The sequence below is a fragment of the Macrotis lagotis genome, chromosome 4 (genome assembly GCF_037893015.1).
Source record: "Macrotis lagotis isolate mMagLag1 chromosome 4, bilby.v1.9.chrom.fasta, whole genome shotgun sequence".
Lineage (NCBI taxonomy): Eukaryota > Metazoa > Chordata > Mammalia > Peramelemorphia > Peramelidae > Macrotis > Macrotis lagotis.
The window spans coordinates 192,812,913-192,837,784 of record NC_133661.1 but is presented as its reverse complement, the minus strand read 5'-3'; the positions used below and the strand labels follow the sequence as shown (position 1 = coordinate 192,837,784).

The 24,872-nt window shown below is 36.3% G+C and overlaps 1 protein-coding gene across 2 annotated transcripts in view; it reads left to right on the top strand.

Annotated features, from left to right (window-relative positions):
• SCG5 (secretogranin V) overlaps positions 1–16,455 on the top strand; it is an 80,251-nt gene extending 63,796 nt beyond the window's left edge. Inside the window, exons 4-6 of one of the 2 annotated variants that reach the window (XM_074235043.1) lie at positions 800–909; positions 11,005–11,058; positions 15,910–16,455. In XM_074235043.1, coding sequence (XP_074091144.1) covers positions 800–909; positions 11,005–11,058; positions 15,910–16,005 — 260 coding nt within the window. In that variant the 3' untranslated portion in view covers positions 16,006–16,455. Of the gene's footprint in view, positions 1–796; positions 910–11,004; positions 11,059–15,909 lie in introns of both variants that reach the window. The other variant, XM_074235042.1, reaches the window with a different exon arrangement.
• The last annotated feature ends 8,417 nt before the right edge of the window (positions 16,456–24,872 follow it).

Genomic DNA, 24,872 nt, shown 5'->3' with positions numbered 1-24,872 from the left:
ATGAAGTGAGGTAGGATTGTGGATGTGGTTTTGTCCTGGGCTTTCAGAGATGGAGGAGGTAATCAAGGGATAGTCAAAGTCATCAGCAGGGGAGGGAGGAAACTTCATCTCCTTACCAACATTCCAGGACAGAGTCCCATTTGACCTGAAGCTGAATACAGCTATGTCTAATATAGATCAATCAATCAATAAAGGTTTACTAAGTGCCTACTATATGTCAGGCTTTATTTTAAACACTAAACTATTATATGTGTCAAGTATTATACATAATACTATAACATTATCATATAATATATTGTTGATATTGTATTTACATAAAATATATTTCATATATATAAATTTTATTTTATTGATATTGTGCTTTTCTTTAAGGAACAAAAACTGTATAAAGAACATTATATTATTAACATAATATGTAGCATTATTAAACAAATTAACATTGCATTTAAAATGAAATGTATTCTTTATATTACATATAATATGATATATTTTACTTTTCTCTAATTAGTATAAAGTATTTCCAAAATTCTAGGCACAGACTATACCATATCACTCTGAAGTAACTAGAGGGATAGCCATCTTCATTTTCAGTTTCCAGATGGAGAACAGGCCCAGAGAGGGAAAGTGATTTGCCTGAGGTCACAAAGTGAGTCAAAAGGAAGCAGGAATAGATACATGGGATACAGATGGGAATGTGATTCTGACCTTCATCACCCTGCCTTGTTCCTATTTACCTTTACCCATGGGGGCATGCCTAAGTTGCTTAGCTATTTCTCAGACTTCTGGCTGTTTGCAGTAGATGATGGATGTCTGGAAAACTCCCCCGACACTGCAGAGTTCAGCCGAGAGTTCCAGCTGCATCAACACCTTTTTGATCCTGAACATGACTATCCTGGTTTGGGCAAATGGGTGAGTTTGACTTTGACAATCATTGTTACTATTTATATAATGTTTTAAAATTTGCAAAGTGCTTTATGTACATCATCTTAACTGAGCCTACAAGCAAATTTGTGTATGTGGGGAGGGGTGGGGGTGTATTACTATAGTTATTACATTCCCATTTGATAGGGGGAGAAGAAATGGTTGCCTCTGAGTACTGCTAATAGTTATCCAGAGGTAAGATTTGAAAGCGGGTTTTTCTGACTCCAAGTCTAGCACTCTCTTCCTTGCCCCATCCTGTGCCTATGTTTCATACTCACTGATTGAAGGCACTAGAGTTCAATTATAGAGGTAATTTGGAATGGGAAGACTGTTTAGAAATAGATTTATTAAAAGTCTAGGACAGGGAAAGATTTTGAGCAATTCCTTGATGATGTCATTAACCCTGGCAGCTTCCTGGCAATCATATAGAATAAATAGGTAAGTGTTTTAAGTATTACACATTAATATTTTGTTGGCTAAGAAATAACATAATAAGCCTATTACTCTCTGGAATTTATGTCTGGATTTTTTTTTACCGTGGTATAAGATACAGAAAATAGGAAATGACTTCATCGATATAGATGTATTTTAAAAATCAAGTTAAATCAATAAGTATTAAATCCATATTGTGTTTTTGAGGCAGATATTTTCTGAATTGTTATCATTTAATATGGTTTCCTCATGAGATATTGAGTTTCTTTCCATTGCAAGTGTTAGAGGATCACTTCCTGGAGTCTTTTCTCTCATCACTGGGTCTCAGAGGGCACTAATCCAGCTCTTACATCCTGAATTTGGAGGGATTTTCATCCAAAGACTTGTAATGTATGGAGATACTGGCTACTCTGAACCACTGGGGGAGAAAAAAACCATGACAGTGTCTTAGCCCTCCATTACTAGGAGGTGGGAAGGCTGCTCTTTACACCAAGGGCTTGAATCAGCATCTACTCTTCTCTTCCCCACCTCATACTCAGCAAGATCATCAGGTAATATGCAGCATCTATATATCCCTTCTTCCTTTACCCCCTTCTCCTTGGTATTATCAGAGAATCTCAGCATTGGAAGGTTTCAGAGACCATCTTATTCAACCTAAATTGATGACAAGTAGTTTCACAGTCTTTGCCTGAAAACCACAAATAATGTGAAACTCATTACTTCCTTATGCAGCCCATTCCAGTTTTTAATGGTAATTAATACAGTTTTACATATGTAAAGTCTGGTGAATGTCTTCCTAATTCCAAGTCCATTGTTCTCTCCATTATGGTCCCTAGCTGTCAAAGCCTTCTTCCATGTAACAAATCTTTGAATACTTGAAGACAGTGATCATATTCATCTTCCATTTTTTTAGATTTTTTTTGCAAGGAAAACAGGGGTTAAGTGGCTTGCCCAAGGCCACACAGCTAGGTAATTATTAAGTGTCTGAGACTGGATTTGAATCCAGGTACTCCTGACTCCAAGGCCGGTGCTTTATCCACTACACCACCTAGCTGCCATCTTCCATTTTCTCTTCTCCAAGTTAAATATCCCTAATTCTTCCATCCACTCTTCATATGACATAACTCAAGATTCTTCACCATCCATGGATATTTTCTCACATACCCAAGTACTGCCTAAAATATGACTCCCAGAAGTGAATTCAGTACTCCAGATGTGGCCAGAGTAGAATACAGTGATATTATTTCCTTCATCCTACACATTATTTTTCTCTAAATGCAGTGTAGGGTTGCATTACCTTTCTTGTCTTCTGTATCTCATTTTTGACTCATTGAACTTGTGATCCATTAAACTACACAGATTATTTGCAGATGACACTTTCCTCTATCTTATATTTTAAAAGTTGATTTTATGAGCCCAAACATAAAACTTTATATTTATCCATATTATATTTCATGTTATTAGATTTGCTGTTTGGAGAGAGAAAAGGTTGACCCAACCTGTCATCATTATAGGACCCTGAAGAGTGATTATATCTACTTTTCCCTCTTTGCTTCAATTATTGGTGATGATTTCTTATCTGTGTATCTGATCCTATATTTCAATCCAGACTTGCCAATGGCCTACTTGATATCACCTGGCTATCCTAATGCCATCTCAAACCCAACTTTTTGAAAACAGAGCTGATCATCTTAATCCTTGTTTCTGACCTGTTTTCAAACTTCTTTATTTCCATTGAGGCCATTACAACCTTTCCAGTTACCCAGTGTCATTCAATTTAGATCTTTTCCTTTTTTTCACCAATCCCATTTGTCATCATCTTGTCAATATTCCTTTTATATCATCTCACATATTCTCCTCTTTCTCTTTACTCAGCCACTCCGTTAGATCAGATCCTTATTGACCCTTAGCAGGGCTATTGTATTAACTTCCTAATTGGTCTCACTGATTTCATCTTCACCTCTCTTCAATTTATTATTCACTCAGTCGGCAAAACAATTTTCTGAAGACACAAGTACACCTTCCCCCCACACCCAACCTCAATTCTGTTCCAAAATCCTTGGTAACACTATATTGACTATAAGATAAAATTCATACTCTTCCACCTAGCATTTAAAACCCTTTAAAATGTTGAGCCAACCTCCTTTCTGGAATTATTTCTTAACACTTATCTTTGCATACTCTGTTCTAACATAGTGGTACAGTGGATAGAGTGCTAGGCCTAGAGTATGAAAGACCTGAATTCAAAGTGACCTTGAATGTTTATTAGCTATGTGACTCTGAACAAGTCATTTACCCTCTGTCTGCCTCAGTTTCCTCAGCTGTAAAATGGGTTTAATAAATAGTGCTTACTTTTCAGGATTCTTGTGGGGATCAAATGAGATATTTACAAAGCACCTAACAGTGCCTTGCAGATATTAGGTACCTAATAAATGTATTTTTCCCTTCTTCTGTAATTGTCCTACTATTCCCCTCACTCAACATTCATAAGGACCTTCTTTTCAAAACCCAAGTCTGCTATTTATCACCTGTATGACCTTGGGTGAGTCATTTAACTGAACTTTAGTTTCCTCACTTGTAAAATGAGGGGGTTGGATTAAATGGTATCTTAATTTCTCTTCTACTTCTAAATCCATAGATCTTATGATCCAATATCTTGGGACTCCCAAATCCAGGGGGTTTTCTACCATGTCATGATGCTTTTGTTTTAGCTCAGATTTGAGCAGTATCTTGAATATAGGTAGGATTTGGAGAAAAGTGGGAGGAGAAAAATCAGGAATAAATATGGGGATGAAAGGAAGGGAAAGAGTACAATAAGGGTAACTAGATTAATTGGAAGGGAGGGTTTGTGTTTGGGAGTAGTGGGAAATAGATTTGCATAGATTGGTTGGAACTAAATTATGGAAGGTCTTTAAAAAAGGGTCATAGGAATATCAGTTGAGATATGATGCATCTTGAAGTCATTTATTCTGGATTCCCCAATTTTACAGATGAAGAAAGTGAGACACAGAGACATGTGGGTATTTGCCCAGTTATCTACTTAATAAATGGTGGAGGTGGGATTTGAACTCAGATACTCTGACTCCAAATCCAATATTCTAGGAATTTAGACTTGATGTGAAAGAAAACAAGAAAACAAGCAAGCAAGAAAGAAACATTGTAGGTTCTTGAAGAAGAGAGTGATGTGATGCAAATATTCTTTATTAAGATTAGTTTGGCAGCTAGTAGGCAATTTAAAAATCATAGACAAATCATGGAATTTCAGAGTAGAAGAAATCTCACAAGTCATTTACTCTGACACATTTAGTCTCATGACTGAAAACCTCTTCTATAACACTTTTAATATGCAAATTTCAAAACTTTACTTGAAGATGTTTATTGAGCAAGAACATAGAATTTTCCAAGATTATTCCTTTTAATGTGGATAGTTTTGATAATTAGGAAGTATTCTTTTACATGCAGTCAGAATTTATATCTCTACTATTCTACACATTGCCACCTAGGTTCAAGCAGAAAAAGTTTATTTTCAGTTTTATATGTTAATACTTTGAGTTCTTGAAAACAGTGATTATTTTTCTCTTGGTGTGTCAATTGATATAAGAATTTTTTTATAATTTGAAAAATAATTTTACTATACTATATTTTCTCCTATCTGTGCATATGTTCAAAGAGCTCACAATCTAATGGTAAATTCCTAGGTCCCTGTGAGACAAGTGTTGTTGTTATTATCTATTTTACAGGTAATGAAATTGAGGCTCAGAGGATAAATTTTCGTCTCCCCAATCAGTTATAGTAGAGGTGGTGGTGGTCCTAGGTCTTCCTTAATCCTTTCTTTCTCTCCAGAATACCTTCAGGAAAACCCCTATATAGCAACATAGGTACAAGATAAATAGGGTCTAAAGTGATGACAATGGAAATAGCAGGTAATGGGAGGAAAGGAAAGAAATATTGACAAAGGAATTAGCAAGACTTGGAAACTGGAAAAGGAAATTGAAGGGGATAGAGGATAGAGAAGAGTCTGATGTCAACAAGGCTTTTGGACTGGGTGATTAGAAGAGTGGTGTTAATTTAAAAGGAAGTCAGTCAAAACTGTAGCATAGTTTCAGTAAGATGGTGAAAGCTAGTTTGTCAGGGGGATAAGCAGATAATGTGTGAAGAAGTCACAAGCAAGGCAATACATTCTAGGATTTAAAGGAAGGAGTCAAATATTGATTGCAATTAGAAGGAACAGAAGGTTGAAGTGAAGGTTTTTGTCTTTAGGTTAAGGAAAACCCATGTATAGGTAGAAATGAGTTTGTGAAAAAGGAGGGATTAAAACACTAGTAGGGCTGAGTGATATCTGTAAACTCTCAGTGGAGAGGGAAAAGGTTGGTCTTGAATATAGTTGGATGAGTTAGCTTTAGAACAAGAAAGGGAGATCTCCTTTCTCTGAAGCTGCATGGAAGGTTGATAAGATGAGACAATTGATGAGACAATGACAACATATGAAGTCAGATGATATTAATCACTTTTGTAAATTTGGAGGTTAAGATTGAACTCTTAGAATGAGATGGGAAGAAGAATTGGTAATTTAAGGAAAAAATGTCTTCCCTTGGTACTCGGGAGCATATCAGGGAGACAATGAGAAAGGGATAAAAAGGGATAAAAAGATTGCACAAAATAACAAAGACCTGGATCAAAGCTCAAGTCATTTCTTTACTCTTTAATGAGTTTGGATTTACATAGTTTTGCTTTTTCTTCCAGTAGTACTCTGATCCAAGGAAAGGAGCAGAAAAACAAAGGCTGGAGATGGAAAAAATTACACAATAGCACTTTGAATTTGGAGGCAGGAGTGTAGAGGTGTTAAGAGAGGGCAATAATGAAGTAGTTGACCTTGGAAAGTTAAGAGGGAATCTGAAACAATTAGAAGGGAACTGATAATTTAGGTAGATTGGAAGTACCAAGAAAATAAAGGCTCCAATAAACAGAGATAATAGGGAGAGTATATGAAATAGGAGAGATAGAAGGCATCTTCATTTATTCTTCCCAAATTTGGCTCATCTCTTTCAGAAAGCCTTTCTAGGGTAACTTCTATTATTCTAATAACACAGTAGTAGTTATTAGAAGTGAATGCTATAGTTCACTTCCTTGAATAATTAGCAATATGTGTGTTATATCTATGTTTCTGTCACTTGTTTTATATGTATTTTTCAGGGTCATAGTCTAGAATTTGAACTCCCTATGAAAGGGAAGAGTTATTTTTAAAATCTATTAATTTAGGTCATTTTTAGATGTTTATTATCAACTATGATAATTTATTTAAACTTAACTTTCCTTAGTTTATTGCTTATTACTGATTGATACTAAGGATTAATTTGCTTGAAATTCACAAGTATTTGTGATTTTATTTTTAGTAGGGTTCCATCATCCCCAACCAGCATTTTCACAGATTTAGAATTATCAAGAAAGCATAGCTTCTTCTTTCTTGTGCAGTCCTATTAAATAAAGACAATGATATAAGTATATATTACATATATTATAGATGTTGTCTCAATATATATTGTCTATATATGTATATATATATATATATATGCATACAAAATTATCATTTTAATCTATCAGTGACCTAGGCAACTCTAAGATAGATGGGTCAGAGATGAGTTGAATTAATGGAAGGAGTTTCCATACTGTTACTTCCCATTAGAATCAGTGGTCTGATATATACATTATGATTATTTCTATAATAACTTACTATTTTTAGTTCCTTATGATGAGAAAGTATTATTTATGTAGTTATTTAGGGCTTGCAAAATATTTTGTATATATTATGTCATTTGAACCACTTGACAGTTCTTTAAAGGTATGGCAAATAGTAAAACAAATGAGGAAACCAAGTTTCGGACAAATTAAGTGACTTGTAGTCAATGCCCAATCGGCAAGTGATAAAGTCAGAATATGAACCTAGTCTTCCTTACTCTTATGCCCTCTACTCTATTCAAGATATTGTTAAGCTCAACATCAGTGTCTGTATTGTCACTTCCATTAGATTAAAGGCATAGACTCTTCATTCTCCTTTGCAACTTTCCAGTGTTTGCTACATGGTAGGCATCCAGTAAATGTAGACCAAGGAACTTTAAAAACCAGATAAATTCCTACATCTTTCCATTATTTATGTTTCACTAATATCTCCTGGGAGGCAATCATATCTATAAACAAGGGGAGGGAAAAGTTGCTTTGCAAGAAATACTCTGAGGATAAATAATTTTACACCTGAATTCAGTGGCTGGTTTTTGTAAATTTCACATGCCTTCACCTCTTATCCTTGGATTCTGATATGTTACTCAATCAGGAAAAAAAGTTTCTGACCAAGGAAAACAAATATTTCTCCTTTCTAAACATATAACAATATTCTTGAGCAGCACATTGGATGACTCCAAAGTATATTCAATAAAACAAAAACACATTGGGCAAGATGAACACAGTAGATGGGCTGGATAGGGACAATTTCCTTTGTTCAGTGCTGCAAAAGTAGCAGTGAAGTCACTGCAATGTCTTTGGTTTAGCTTGCTTCTTTCAAATTGTCATTGTTCTTTTACCCAAGGCTGTGTTTAGGTATTTCTGAGTTCATGGCATGGTGCTCTAGCCTCTATACAATAGGTATTTTAAACTACCAGGATTTAGTTGCTTTCAACAAAGGCTCATAAGCCATTTCATCTAACTCTTGGTAATGAACATATCCTTGTCATGACCCTGTCTTCACTTGCTCCATACTGTGTACAGCCTTCTTTGATAAACCTAGCAAATAAATCCTGGGAAAGTAGCTCTTTTCAAGGTGGTACCAAGATTGGTATTGAATCATTCACCTCTCAGTTGACCATGTTTGATCAAACCAAGACTGGATGGTCATTTTGAAATGATGTTGAAGTGGGTTTAATATTTCAGGTTAGAATTTAACTAAATGCCTTTTGACAGCAGCACTGTGACATTCTTTCTCAATGGAAATAAACTCATTGACTATTGCCTTTTATTTGTTCCAACATCCCATAATTGCAGAACTGATGGATTCCTTCTTATACAGGGGTTCTTAATTTGAGAATCCTTGCATTTGTTTGTTTTTTTTTTGCAAGGCAATGGGGTTAAGTGGCTTACCCAAGGCCACACAGCTAGGTAATTGTTAAGTGTCTGAGGCTGGATTTGAACTCAGATCTTCCTGAATACAGGACCTGTGCTCTATCCCCTGTGCCACCTAGCCATTTGTTTTTTAAAATATTTTGAATGACTATATTTTGATATAATTACTTTCTTCTTAAATTCTATTTATCTCATGATTTAAAACCTTGTTCTGAGAAGGTTTCACTAGGGTGACAAAGGGATCCATGACACAAATAAATTAAGAATTGGGTTCAGAACTCTTGCTCTAGTGGAATATTCTCTAAAGTACATTTTCTATCATTTGTGCTTGTTTAACCTCTGCTGAAACAAACTAGATGTCTAAGCTCTTCAGTGTTAGGAAGCCTCTGTCAGAATCTGGATCCTGCCACCTTCATTGAAAGTAGCCTGACTTAACCTGAGTGATTTTTAGCTCCCGGAGAGATTAATATTTTGTTTTGTCTTTCTAATTCTTTACTCTTTCTTTTACTCTCCTATTCCTGACAGTTCCATTGCTTACAAAACCATCACAGTAAGGGTTACCTGGATCCACACTAATTCCATTGAACTTTAGAATGGAAGCAGAGCCTGAGCACATCCTGGTGACCTGGGATGAATGAAAGAGTGATACTTAGGGAAAGAGCTAACAGACAGATTGCTTTATAGAAGAATGGTATGGTAGGATCATAACTATGAAATTTGAAGGAACATCAGAGATTATCTGATTCTATTCTTAACTTGGAGATAAGGAAACGGAGGTTAAATGACGTGCCCAAAGCCACAAGTGTCTGAGAAGGTATTGGTGGGTCTGGTAGTAACAATCTCATGGAACAAGGTGACTCCAGGAAGTGTTGCTGAAGAGGAAAACCAAAAATTGTTTTGCTTTATCATATCCTGTCTCATTCCTCTTCTGTTCCAATTGATCTCTTCCTGTTCTATTTCATTCCATTACTTTCATTTATTCAGCAGATTGATTGGCACCCCATTTTGCAACATAATCGGCTGTCATGTTAGCTCCTCACCCACTGGTGATCAATGAACTTGATATTGTGGCACAAATTCAATAAATCCCACACTTTTCTGAGTAATGACGCACAAAAACTGCTCATGCTGAGATGGTTTCCTGCCTGGTGTTGTCAACATTAGTGCCACTCTGGACATCGGGAAGCATCACAATATCCATAGAAAAGGCAACCTTCAAAGAACAAATTTAAAGAGCCCAGAATGTGATAGATTTATTCCTAGAGGGAACAATGTACACATCTTCCTTTTCTCTTTTCAAATATTAAATCGAACTGTTCCTCAAGAAAGCCGACAAGTGTGACTGTGGCCAAGAACATCCTTCTTTGGCAGATGGAGGGGCTCTTTGCCTTTCCTTCCCTGGCACAGCCCCTGTACATAGTTGAGGTTGGGCAAGAGATATGTATTGTGAATCAGGGAGATTTTAATGAACATGAAAAGTACAAAGCTCATTCTTGGCACTTGTCATTTTTGTCTCCACATCTATTATTTTCTAAAAAAAATTGTACTCAAACAACTCAAAAGGATACAAGCACAGAATAAATTTGAACTTCACCAAAACTCTGTGCTTCACTTCCTTTATCAAAGTTAAGTAACCTTATTTAGAGTAAGATGAATCACCTCATTTGTACTTTATTTTCCCTTCATTAAAGAACCAAACTGAACCAAACAGCAACCAACACAAATATTATCATTTTCCTTCTCCCATCCCACTCACAGGTTAAGTTTTCTGTCTTTTATAATCATAATCGAAGGAAAAATCTGTTGAGCATGTGTCCTATATTCTTGAGTTTATTCGACTCCATTATGTGTTTGAAATATAGCAATATGTGGAAACACTTATACAAACTGTGGTAACAGAACTTTTTTTTCCCCTCAACATAACTTTCCTTTCTGCCAAGAAGTCTTTTTTTGGCAGTTTTTAAAAGGTTCACTCTATTAAAAATGTTATGGACCAAATGGTTTTCTTAGCATCTTTACTGGGGGCATTAACTTAAAACTACAGATGGATTGGTTGCAGAAGCCATGATGTTGAATTTATTTTCTTGGAGGATTGTTACATATAATCAAACACTACACTCCTGGAGCAATTAGTTTATGCAGTTTGTTAAAAGAGAGTTAGACACCATTCCCCTCCCCTCCTCCCTCTTGCCAATGACTGATTTCAACCATAGCCATTTCAATGGGGAGGTGCTAGATCTGTGTCAGACTGATTTCTAGCATTTGTATTTTAAAATGTATTTTCCCATTTATATGATTGTTGATGACACTTCTGGGCCCTTGGGCACTCCAAAAGACTTTATTAAAAGCTGAAAAACCACTAACTTTTCTCTTGTGGTTTATCTTTCTGACACGACATTCTTTTCATCTAGTTCTGTTGCTAAAATATGTGTATGCAAATGTTCACAGGAAACAGAGTATTGCTTTTTTAAAGTAGACATTTACCAGATTTGATCCATACTTTTTCATTTGTTTTTTTTCTTCCCCCTTTCCCCTCTCTAGAACAAGAAACTTCTTTACGAAAAGATGAAGGGTGGACAGAGACGGAGGAGGAGGGTAATGTACAGTCGACTGTTTGACTATTTTTTTCTATGTGATGTTATCTGAAGAGGGCTGTTGTCAAATGTTGAAACCTCAAATTGTCCTGAAGCAACCTGAGAGTTTCATCAGAAGCATTTAAGAAACATTAGAAGAGTGGCCCAGCATAAAGAGGTATATTTCTTTGAAAGTACATTTGAGGTACTCTGATTGGTTGCTAAAACTTTGGAATATAATTTTAAGAACCATTGGCCTACTAATAGTTTCCATTAATTGAAAACTCATTAAGTGCTTGGTCATTTCCCAACTATGTGTTAGGTACTGTGGGAGATCACAGAGAAGCCACTAAAATGGACTCTGTCCACCAACCTTTGATAGGGCCCAACTATTTGTTTTTTCTATATGAAATTTCCATGTGATAAGCTTGTATGCAGCCTGGTTGAAGAGACAGTTTATACATATGAAATGTAAAGCTGAGTTCAAGGGCTAAAATCTAAGGTTCAAGCAATACTTTTATGAGCATTTCCTTATTCAATTTGCCTAGACATCTTCTTGTCTATTTCCTGGCCAAATTATAGTAAAATTTCCTAATTGAACTATGTTCATTTTCCACCTGTTACATTTATCTCTGCTTGAAGATTTCAGCACCATTTTCCCACCCCAGTTATCTGACATGTACTCAACTATTTTTGCTCTTGTTTGATGAATGTGACACTTCCTTGAAGAAAACTGAAAAGATTTGGACTTTTCATTGATTTTTTTAAGCATTGAAGTTCACAAAGTTGAGCAGGTGAAGCTTTGCTATCACACCAACACTTTACCTTAAAGGAATTTTACAGTCTGTTACCCCTTCCAATTTAATAAAAATACAGTGGTTAAAAAGTCAATACCGATTTTGTGTTGAACTTTTTTTTTGTTGTTTTTAGGTTTTTTTGCAAGGCAAAACGGGGTTAAGTGGCTTGCCCAAGGCCACACAGCTAGGTAATTATTAAGTGTCTGAGACCGGATTTGAACCCAGGTACTCCTGACTCCAGGGCCGGTGCTTTATCCACTGTGCCACCTAGCCACCCCTATTGTATTGCATTTTTAAAAAGCAAACCAATGATACCACCACAAACTTATTGCATGGAAACTGTTAATACAGAAATTGTATTACAGCCCTATCAGAAACTGGGTAATTAAAGAATAATAGTTGCAAATTGCTTTGAATAGTATCATCCAATCTGTTTCCTTACTCTTGATGAATTTTTCCTTCTTCTGGCCTTTAGAGTTGTATAGCCTATCCAACAACAGCTTTTATCACTATAGTTCTATGTCACAAAGCTCCAAGCATCTGCCTCAGTCTGATAAAGAATAGATACCCTCCAAAACAGGATTTATAGGAGAAAACTCATAAAGTATTGAAAGGATAGAAAACTATCTTATTTGGCAGAGTTACTTATCCTGTTCTTTGCTATTTGAAAATGTCTGAGACTTCTATTTGAAAACTCATATTGGGAGGTGGAAAAGAGCCTGGGAATAGTGATCATGGAGGAACATTCAGAGTTCAAGGTCCCTACATCCTTATAACTGTAATAGAAAATGACTATTATATGAAGATTTACCAGAGAGGTGCCAATAATTTCCATTTCTGCTGCACTCCATAATACAGCTTCAGTAAATAACTCAGCAAAGGATCTTAATTTTTCTCTACTCCTTATCCCACCACCCAATTTGTCTTGACTTAGGGATTGTCAATAGCTGACTTCTAGGTCTTATCCTTATGAAACCCAGATACCAAAATTTCAGAACTTTGGCCAGGGTTTATATTTTAGCCTCAACTTCCTTCACATGGAAAAGTCCTAGAGTTTATGTCCATGAAGGTCAATATGACCCAGTGGTATCAAGTACTGTCTATTCTCCTGGAGCATACAAAGATCAAGCCCTCAAACCAGAGGTATTGGCTCTCAATTCTCTTGGGCAACAGAAGTTGCCTTCCCTATAATCAGTACTCAGATGGCCTTCACAGTTTGATTGAAGACTTTAACCATCTCATTAAGCCCATGATTCAGAAAGAAGAAATTCTGGACAAGTTTAAAAGGAAGACTTCTCCCAAAGAAGCTCAGCATAGGCTGTGGGTTTCCAGACAAAAAAAAAATCAAGAGCAGAGATCCAATTCTTATTTTTGTTCCAGGGGAAAGAAAGAAAGAAAAAGAAAAGAAAGTGAAGACCTGAGGACTAGATGTGGTTCCATTAACTATAAACACTGTGTTTTGATTCTTTGTTTCCAAAGAATTATGGTGACAAATTATGGTTTTCAAGAGTAATGATGAAGTGGGTTTAAATCCTGCCTCAGGAATTTAGCAAATTCACTTAACTAGTGTCAGCCAAAGTACTTAGCACATAATAAGAGGTTAATAAAGGCTTGTTATCTCACTTCAATTTCCTTACTTGTAAAATGGAAATAACAAATAGTTTCTAACTCATAGGGTTGTTGTGAGACTCAAATGAGATAACATAAACTGCACTTTGCATTAAGGTATGAGCTAAATACTAGTTAATTTTATTGTTATTATTTTGTTTCATATCTTCTCAAACGCCAATCTTGTGAGTCTTGGAGGGACCTAAGTTATTATGTGAATAAGTTGAATACTAGGGAGAATGAGCAACTCTCACTGAGGCATATCTAAGAGAATGGAAGTTCTGATACATAATAAAAATTTTTTAAATTGACATGTATTGAGCAATCCTAGGTTTACCAGTGTTTTACCTATATTATCTTATGTGAGCTTCATAACAGAACTGTGAAGGAGGTATTATCATTATCCCTGTTATACAGATGGAGAAAATGAGAGGTTAACTAACTTGTTTATAGTCACACAGCTAGTGAGTATTTGATTTGAGCCCAACTCTTCCCCATTTTGAATCCAGGGTATACTACTATACATTATGATATGCTGTCTCTTACTACTTTTCCAGTTTGTATCATCTACTACATTTGTTGAATCATAAGAATCTAGGAATGAAATTCTCTCACAAATGGAGGCACTGAATTGGAGTGGAACTTTTTGGGTGGTTTAATAAACATTCAAATAAATTCCCTTTTCCTTTTCTCTCTCTTCCTGTTATTTTTCCTGTTCCCAGCCTTCACCACCTTTCTCTCTCTAAACTTCAATATGGCACTTCCTGGGTCTGGGTAGATGGGGAAACATTAAAATGTCACATAAAATCCCATTGCCTGTGGTAATCTCCCTAAACTTCCATCTTTTTCCAAAGTGCTGCATATGGTTTAGATGAGACTTTATGTGATCATCCAAAGTCAACCAAACACTTAGATTTTTCACTTATAAAACACTTTTCAGTCAACTTTTAAATGTCTTATTCACTGTTCAGTCTTTTATACATATTCATTTAATATTGGAGAGCTCCTCTTTTGGTCTAAAAAGTATTTACATTCACCTGGGGAGATGATTTTGCAGAAAGTAACTTAAAAAAAATATAACATATCACCCTTCATGCAAGAATTTCCACAAATTTCAACCAGGTTGGTCTGTTTCATTTCTGAGCCCATTCTTTCTTGACTTGCTTTGAAGTAGAGCCCCAACAAGAAAGGATGCAGTTTTAGCAGGAGAGCTTAAAGATCTTTCCATGACTGAGTCATTTAGCTGTCAGATGCAAAAACTGGTCCCCCAATCTAGCATTCAGGGAAGCAAGCACCTCCAGATGAAGCCTTTAGAAAAGAAATATGACTTTTTAGGCCAGCTAGGTGGTACAATGGATAGAGCAGTGGCCCTGGAGTCAGGAGGACCTGAGTTAAAATCCAACCTCAGACACTTAATAATTGCCTAGCTGTGTGATCTTGGGCAAGGCACTTAATCCCATTGCCTTAAACAAATAACATTTTTTAAAAATTAAAAAAATAAATATGACTTTTTGACCAACAAGGGGCCCTATTTGCACACAAAGCCCCAGCAAAATATTGCCTCAGTGAGTCTGTCCATATGAATTGTATTTGAATTTGGAAATGTAATTGAATTTCTAATCATTCTGGAATGATAAAATCACAAAGCCCCTTCCTTATTTTTGATGGGTCATTGGTAAGACTCTTCAATGAACAAGTAACCTCAAAAATCTTTGCAGCAATTTTATTTCCTTCTAAAAACTATATAACAAGACTCCAATCACTTTCTTGAACTCAATACTATAAAATAGATGTGAGTAGAAGCAACAATGGAAAAACTTTGACTCATTAAACATGCCACCAGATTCTATAATACCAGAGTATTATAGAATATAAGGCTAGCATGGGCATACAAGCTTCTCCCAAAGCATATAGCTTTTGAATTTGACAAAGTAGATATAGGTAAGTACTAGTGATTCCCACAATGCATCTCCATTTCACTACTATTTAGAACTTGAATGGAAAATAATTCACTTATGACAATGAAAAATATCTCTTTAACAGTTTTTGAATTTTAATTTCAAGTCTAGTGTGTAAATCTTCTATAGAGCTATTTTTATTAGGACAGTACTTGATAAATTTTTTAAAAATCCACAGTAATATGGCTGAGAATTTTCCTACAAGTAGGGATCGATAGCTAGCACTCATATTGCACTGATAAAATAAGCCTAATTATGGGAGGGAAGCAGAGAGTTTGTTGTTAGCTATCCTACAGGTTTACATTAAAAACATAAATTTCACTTGGCACTCTGGAATAATAATTCCATCACTGAGACCCTTCAGTATAGTCCATCACAAAGTCGTGCAGTTTATATCTATAGGATCATTTGCTCACATAGTGGGCATATCGTAGTACATTGTTTCCATATGTTTTCCTGTGTTATGCATAATTGATCCCTTTTTATATCACTACACTATGTATTTTTCAGAATGTGAACCCCTATCTGCAAGGGAAGAGATTGGACAATGTTGTGGCAAAGAAGTCTGTGCCTCATTTTTCAGATGAAGACAAGGATGAAGAATAAAGTGAAGAAGATTGAAGAAAACAGATGCAGCTCATTAGATCACAATATTGCTTACGTGTATTGACTATTAAAACCCTAGTGAATGGCAGCATGTTTATTGTTTATGTAATTATGGATGAAAAGCAGCTCTATTTATGACATTGTGCTGTCATAGATAAAGAAAAGATGGCTCTGCTTTCTGTTAAATTATGGTAATAGGAGCTTTTGGGTTATTTTGTTTCAGACCTGGAGTGAGCTTTAAAATTAAAGTGATTTTGATAGCTAGTGTATATGTCTACAATCATAAAAAGCAAGACAATAAAATTTACTGCTTAGTTATAGTTTAAATGGTATTTGGGGCTCCAGTTTGATACCTATTACTGTAAAAGGCAGAATTTGATTTTGATTTTTTAGTTCACCAAGCCCTTGGGCATTGTTATACCCCAATAAATATTATTTTACTCATGAGGAGTAGCTGATGCTTTCCACTTGGCTTTATCTTTATAAGTAGGTCTACAGACTACCATGTTTATAAGTATCTTTAAAAGTATACTTGGTAAGTAGGCTCACTTGGTCTCTATTCTGATGTTCATTGACTTCATATGGAAAGCTGCAGCTACATCGCCTTGCCCAGATGGATGAAAAGATGTGCAACTTGCTTTCAGTTTAGACATCAGAAAGTGATTTAAATAAACACATTAGAGATGGAAATAACCTGGTGGGTGTACTGCAACACTTCTGTATATATTTCATTCAAGCTAGAATTGTTCCCTGATTCTTCATCTACAAAGTGAGACTTGACCTCACTTTAGTAGGAAGGTTACTAAAGTAAAATCTTTCGGCTTAAGAGTTCATTAGTAGATAAAATAAGAGAAAATTGAATGCAGTATAAATAATCCTATATTTTATGAGAGTTAATTACAAAGAGGTCAGAGAAAGGACACATAGGGTAGATGACCTAAAATTCTACAGGGAAAGTATATCCAAGTATATCAATAAAGAAATTCTCGAGTTTAATTTCTAGGAAAAATATTGCACACACTATTAAAGAAGTATTTATGAGAACATAGAAGAGAGGTGATCATTAAGAGCCAGTATTGGTTCTTTAAGAGCAATGATGCCAGATTCACTATATTCCTTTTTTGACATTGTTATACTAGTAGACTAACCTAATCTTTATGCATAGTATATTTGCGCATATATACATTTGTTTATTTGTATATATATATATATACATAGTATAAGTAAGGCATTTGATATAATTTCTCATGATATCTTCATCAGATGGTGATATGGGCTTTATATTTTGGTAGATTTAGGATTAAGTGAATGATCATACTGAAAAAAAGGGGAATTATTGAGTCAATGGTAACCTGGAGGGAAGTTTCTAGTAGAATGCTGCAGGGCTTCATGCTTAGTCCTGTGCAGGTCATCATTTTTATAAGACTTGGATGTTTATATAAGACGTGGCATGTTTATTGGATTCATTTGAAATAACAGAATACAAAACAGTATCATTTGGATCCAAATAGGGTCCAAAAGGTCTCATGAAAAGTACAAATCTAATATGTTAAAACTGAAGAGGGATCACTAAAAACATCCTGTACTTGGGCTAAAAATATTAGTATCAGAACACGAGTTCAAGTTCCATTTTTAACAGCTAATATTTTTATGAACTTGGGCAAATAATAACCTCTCTTGGTCTAGATTACTTTTGAGGTTCCATTCAGCATTAAATTCCATGACAATTTGATACTATAATCTGTACAAGTAGAGGACAGGAAAGCAATGGTTGGATAATAATTTAAGTAAGCTCTACTTGTTTGTTTTTCAGTAAACCAGGAGTTTAATTTGAGTTGACAGGCAAGGCAGCCCCAAGGATTAATGTAATCTTAGTATATATGAACAGAGATATTGTCCCAAAATGAGGGGGTGGTAGTACTGTGCAGAGCCCCCATCAAAATATATCTTGAGTATTTGGTTGTTACTGGTGTTGTGATGTAAGAATGGCATTAACAAGTACTTAACAAATATTTGTTGACTTGACTAAGGGGGCCATCTAGATTAACTGTATTTGAGGTCAGGGAGAGTTCTATAGAATTCATAAAAGGCCAATGATTTCACATGTAAATAGGTTGGTTTCAAGCAAAGAATTCCCCTCAATTTAAAAAAAAAATATCTTCTTGGGGCAGCTAGGTGGTGCAGTGAATAGAGCACCAGCTCTGGAATCAGGAGTACCTGAATTCAAATCCAGCCTCAGACACTTACTAATTACCTAGCTGTGTGGACTTGGGCAAGCCACTTAACCCCATTGCCTTGCAAAAAATATCTTCTTTTTTGACCTTAAAGTCCCAAAGGGATATAAAGTTTCCCTCTCCCATATTCTTCTCTTTTAAACCATTCTGGTTGAATTTCGGATTTCTATTAATTATTTTATTTAGTTATTTTGTTATAAAGGAAGAAATAAAACATATTATAACCCTTATATATTCCCCCTTCTCAAAAAATGTCTGAACCATAATTGCAGAGTTCAAAGTCTTTGCAGTGTGTATTTTAATTCAACAAAAATTTGGCACAGTGAAAAAAAATTAGCTGCTTCGTTATCAGGTCCTCATCCTGACTGCCACTGATGAGCAGCTACATGATCTTAGTTTAGTAACTTAACTTTTCTACCTTAGTTAGCAAAGTTATAAAACCAGATGCTTAGAACTAGGTGATCTCTAAGCTCTTTTCCATCTCTAAAATCCTGTAATTTGCTTATTCATTCATTCATCAACATCATCGTCGTTGTTGTCGTCGTCATCATCATCATCATCATCATTATCATTTATTATTTAAATCTTGAAATAGCCAATAAAAATTGAATACATTCTTAAACAACTTCACAAAATTCAAAGTTAGCTACTTGATTACAGAGATATTAGTCAAAAGCACAGGCTGAATTCAGAAGATGAAATCTGAATCTCCCAGTCCCAGAAAAAGGTGGTCTTCTCTTTTTTTCTTAACTAATTGACCACAAAGCTTCCCAATCAATAGCCTATTGACCAATCCTCCCTCCTCAAACCAGGAAGAAGGCATGGGGGTCCCTTGATTTATAAAATAAGTTTTTTTGGGAGGGTCTTGCCCTTCCTGTAGCAAAGCATCATCATCACCATCATCATCATCATCATCATGATCTTTTGGCACCAGGGAGATAATCAGGATGTGTGCTGTCAAAGAATTTACAATTTGGGGGAATAAATACAGAATATAGTGGCTATTATATGATATAGAGATTTGATATAGATAATGATATAGAGATTTAGTATTTTTATACCAAACAAAACCAAGATTGTGACACTTGTTGGGCAGGATGGAGAAAGACAGCATATCCATGACTTCAACTTGGGTACTCTGGTTTCCAGTATTTCGCAATTATGAGTAAGAAAGTGAAAAGATGAGTGATGAGCAAAATCAGTTCATCTGGGCGGCTAGGTGGCATAGTGGATAAAGCACTGGCCTTGGAGTCAGGATTATCTGGGTTCAAATTTGGTCTCAGACAATAATTACCTAGCTGTGTGGCCTTGGGCAAGTCACTTAACCCCATTTTCCTTGCAAAAACATAAAAAAAATCAGTTCATCTAAAGTAATATATACATTACAACCACTAAAATCACCTATTCTGCTTCCAACTTGCTGAAGCAATTAGAACACTTCATGTTACCAGTTAGAAGAGACTAAGATTTAAGAATTCCTTAAATTTTAGCTTCAGCCTGCATGTTCTCCACTTTTTCACACATCATTGCCATTAATACAGAAACTATTTTCAATGAATATTTTCTTTCAGATCATCTCATTTCCCCAACTTCTTCTAGATCATTCTTAAAGTCACAACATGATTTGTTCTTAAATAATTAAGGCCATTTTAAGTTCTGGATTTAAATTAAAAAAAAACACCAGAAGTCATAACAAAAAGTCATAGCAAAATCATTCTTTCTATTTTAAAGGATAGGAAATTAAATTAATGGGAATTTTAAGTCAAGATAAGTATGACAAGAGGTGGAGCTAAGATGACAGCGTAAAGGCAGGAGATTGCCTGAGTTTTCACCCAAATCTTTCAAACACCTTTAAATAATGACAAAACAATTCTAGAGTGGCAGAATCCACAAAAAGATGGAGTGATATTTCCCTTACCATAAATGTGTGATGATAGATGGGATAAAGAATATATAACATAAGTAACTGTTTGACAATTATATCAACTTAACATCAAAACAAATCAGATAGTACAAATATCTCTTTCCCAAAATAAATCATTAAATTATATGATTCAATATTCCCAGATTCCTAGAAATACAATTTATCCTAATATAATATCCTTCTGAATTATCACACACACACACACACACACACACACACACACACACACCAGAAAAAACTCTCTTGACACATATTTACTAAGCTGAGATTGATACCCTGGCCAGTACCAGATCTCAGAATATAGAAACATTTTCTCACCTCTCTAGGCCAGTGGAGAGATGTAAAATGTCCTGCAAATGTTTAAATACACATACACACACATAACACACCAATGAAGACTTGTCAAAAATAACTTTTGGAATCAAAAAGAATTTCTTGAGGAACCTCATATATATTCATGAAAATCTTGAAATGGCTAATAAAAAAAATTGAATGCATTCTTAAACAACTTCACAAAATTCAAAGTTAGCTACTTGATTACAGAGATATTAGCCAAAGGCACAGGCTTAATTCAGAAGATGAAATCTGAACTTCCCAGTCCCAGAAAAAAGATGGTCTTCTCTTTTTTTCTTGACTAATTGACCACAAAGCTTCCCAATCAATAGCCTATTGCCCACCCCCCCCTCCCCAAACCAGGAAGAAGGCATGGGGGTCCCTTGATTTATAAAATAAGTTTTTTTGGGGGGGGTCTTGCCCTTCCTGTAGCGAAGCATGCATACCTTCTGAGAGATAAGTTTAAGTTTAGAAGTTCTAAAAACGAAGGTTTCCCTTCTTCCTCCCCCCTTCCGCTGCAGAAGGTGGGGGAGGCAGAGAATGAGAGGGAGCATTTGAAATTACTTGAGTTGTTGACAACAATACAATTTGGAGCTGTTGCATTTTCTAAACAGTAGTCAACACCATTACAAACTGTCCATTAGCATGTGACATTTTTGCTCTCAATACAGGAAGTACAGTTAGTATGTGCTTCACGGCTTTCTGGTGCTGGAGCAAGAGTCATGGTGTGCTTGGTTGTAGGCTGGAGAGTGAAATTCATTATGGCTTCTGAAGTGGAATTCGTTGTAGTCATCAGGGTCGGTGTCATTCTGTGTCAGGGTCTGCTGCAAAGAGGAGAAGCCTCTAAAGTTGGGTATAGGTTTAGGGGTTTGGGTCCTGCTTAATGGACATTGTGCAATCAGGCAGGCAGTAGCGGCCAGAAGCAATGGCCAGTAGGGCCTCCACATCCCCTTCATGGCATTGGTGCTCAGCAGCCAACTGCTTCTGAGGAAGAAGCTCCATCCCCTGCAACATTGCCTCGGAGACTTCACTTCCTGCTGGCTTCTCAGTGCTGAACACTTATCTATTTCTTCTTTCTTTCACTGGTTCCTTAATGCTAAATACTTATTTGTTTCTCCTTACTTTCACTTTCCTTCACATCTCTTTGTTCCAACTTCCTTAAAATCAGCACCACTCCCCCAACAATCAATCTGTTACCTCTTCAGGATGTCGCCTGGATGTTGCTTGTATCTGCTGGTCCTCATCTTGGACTCCACTCAGATTGCTCTGCCTTTGTGTCCCTGTTCAGGCACCATTTGTTATGTTCCTGTTAGCTAGCTGCTCAGGAAGTGTTAGGTTCCTGCCGGCTAGCCTATCCTTACCCAGAAAAAAGTTGAAGGGGCAGGAGATAAGGATGGAAAAGTTCTCCAAGACCTCCAGGATCATCAAGATCTCCAAGATCTCCGTTTATTAAACCAAATACAAGTGCTTAAACATCCTCCCCAATCCTGTGGCACTCTACAATCAACCAGTAAAATAAGGCTCTGGTGCTTGAGGATACCAGGTGATGAAAGTTTACAGTACTCCCACACACAACAGTCCCTTACAGCCTATACTTGGATCTCCATTGAAGTACTGAGTTTTAGTTGCTGTATGAGGAAGAACAGTAACACAACAAAACCTGCAGCTGCAGTGAAACAGGGACCCTAGTCATAATTCCAGGATTGAAAAGAGTGCTTGTGGTTGTTCATAAACCAGTGCATAGAACAGGACAAAGACTCAAGCACACTTATTATTATTATTATTTTTTTTGGGGGGGGTAACAGGGCATACGGGGCTGGGTGGCCTGCCTGGGGCCGCATAGCAGGGTGATCGTTGGGTGTCTGAAAAGACATAGAACTCTATTTTCTAACTGAAAATTTTTATTTAATTTTTTCCAATTACATGCAAAGGTAGTTTTCAATATTTAGTCATTTGTGAGTTCCATATTTTTCTACACCCACATGTAAAATTACACATCTATAATTATGTTTAACAAATTTCTGTATTTATTATATTGTGAAAGGAATAAGAACGATTTCTATAATAGTTATGTTGTGGAAAGAATTAGAACTATGGGGGGGACCATGATAAAGAAAGGAAAAATATAAAAGAAGGTTTAATTTTAAATTTATTTAGATTTTTGCAAGATTATGGGGTTAACTGACTTGCCCAAGGTCAGATAGCTACTATGTATCAAGTGTCAGGTTGGATTTGAACCCAGGTCCTCCTGACTCCAGGGCTAGTACTCTATCCACTGCACCATCTAGTCACCCCAGAAAACAAATTTTAAAAAAATGAATATACTGTGCTTTGCTCTGAATTCAGAATCCATATTTTTCCCCTCTGGATGTGGATTTTTCCTTAATAGGTTGCTCAAGAATGTCCTTGAGCACTGAAATGCTGAGAGGAGCTACATCTATCATAACTGATCATCATAATGTTGTAGTTAATGTGTATAATGTTGTTGATTCTCCTCACTTCAATCAGCATCAGCTCATGTAAGTCTTTCCATGTTGCTCTAAAGTCTGGCCCTTCATGATTTCTTACAGAAAAATACTACTCCATATGCCATAACTTCATGCCCCTCTCTTGATCCTACCACCTTAGAAGAGCCAAAAACTTACCGGTTCCCAGATTTATTCTGAAAGTAGCTGCACAAAGACTCTGAAACTTGGGATAGTGTCCCCTCCACTTGGGAAGCAGAGAGCCACTTTAGCTCTGAGTTAAAAGTTGAGGAATAGGCTGGAAAATGAGCAAACAACTGAAAAAAAATTCTACCTTAGAAAATTACTATGGTGACAAGAAAGATCAAAACACATAATCAGAAGACGACAAAGTCAAATTTCTGCATTCAAAGCCTCAAAGTAAAATATGAATTAATCTCAGCCCATGGAAGAGCTCAAAAAGGATTTTAGAAATCAAATAAGAGAGATAGAGGGGGCGGCTAGGTGGTGCAGTAGATAAAGTACTGGCCCTGGAGTCAGGAGTACCTGGGTTCAAATCCGGTCTCAGACACTTAATAATTATCTAGCTGTGTGGCCTTGGGCAAGCCACTTAACCCCATTTGCCTTGCAAAAACCGAGAGAGAGAGAGAGAGAGAGAGAGAGAGAGAGAAAATTGGAAAAATAAATGAGAGGGATGCAAGAAAACCATGAGAAAAGAATCAACAATTTGATAAAGGAGACACAAAAAAATTTTGAAGAAAATAGCACCTTAAAAAATAGAATAAATCAAATGGTAAAAGAGTCACAAAAATCAACCAGAAAGAAGAATGCCTTGAAAATAAGAATTAACCAAATGGAAAATGATATACAAAAATTCACTGAAGAAAAGAATTTTTATTTTTATTTTTTTAGTTTAATATTTATTCTCATTTTGTACAAATAATGTTTTTTATACATTAATAAAATATTCTTGTTTAAGAGTAAATGAAATAGCCCCTCCCCCATAAATATAGACTCACTTGAGCAATAAAGTAAAGGGGAGAGAGAAAAAAATTAAAATTAAAAAAAACAACAGTAATAATTTTAGGGATGACCAGGTGTTGCAATGGATGGAGCACCAGCCCTGGAGCCATGAGCACCCAAGCCCACATCCGGCCCGTACACCCAACAATCACCCAGCTGTGTGACATGCAAGCCAGCCAAACCCCACTGCCTTGCAAAAACCAAAAAAAAGGAAAAAAAAAAGACCCAAAATAAAATAAAATAGTAATAATAGTAGGGGTGGCTGGGTGGCAGACAGAACATTGGCCCTTGAGCCAGGAGCACCCAGGTCCAAATCTCGCCTCAGACACCCAACGATCACCCTGCTATGTGGCGCCAGGCAGGCCACCCAGCCCCATTTGCCCTGTACCCCCCCAAATAATAATAATAATAATAATAATAATAAAAAATGTGCTTGAGTCTTTGTTCCAACACCAACAACTCTGTCGTGGGTGGATCACATTCTTTATGATAAGTCCATCACAAAAGTTACTTCCATATTTTTCCACTGTTGCCATTGCTGATTGCAACTCCCTCCTTTCTTATTTCTCCACTGCCATGTACTATATTATCTCTCTCCTTTCACTCTGACTCTGCTGTAGGGTAGCTGAGTGGCACAGCAGACAGATCCCCGGCTCTGGGGCCAAGAGGCCCAGCATCCACCTGGCCCTATGGTCCCAGACAGGCCTTCCAATCCCAGCCCCTTGAAAGAAGTAAAAAAGAAAATGTGTTATATCTGACCATTTTCCTCCCATGGTCCATCCTCTCCTCCATCACTCACATCACCCCCCACCTTCCCCTGTCCTCCCCTCTCCTTCTTACTCCAGATGCCTATACCCCATTGAGTATATATGCTGTTTCCTCTCCTAA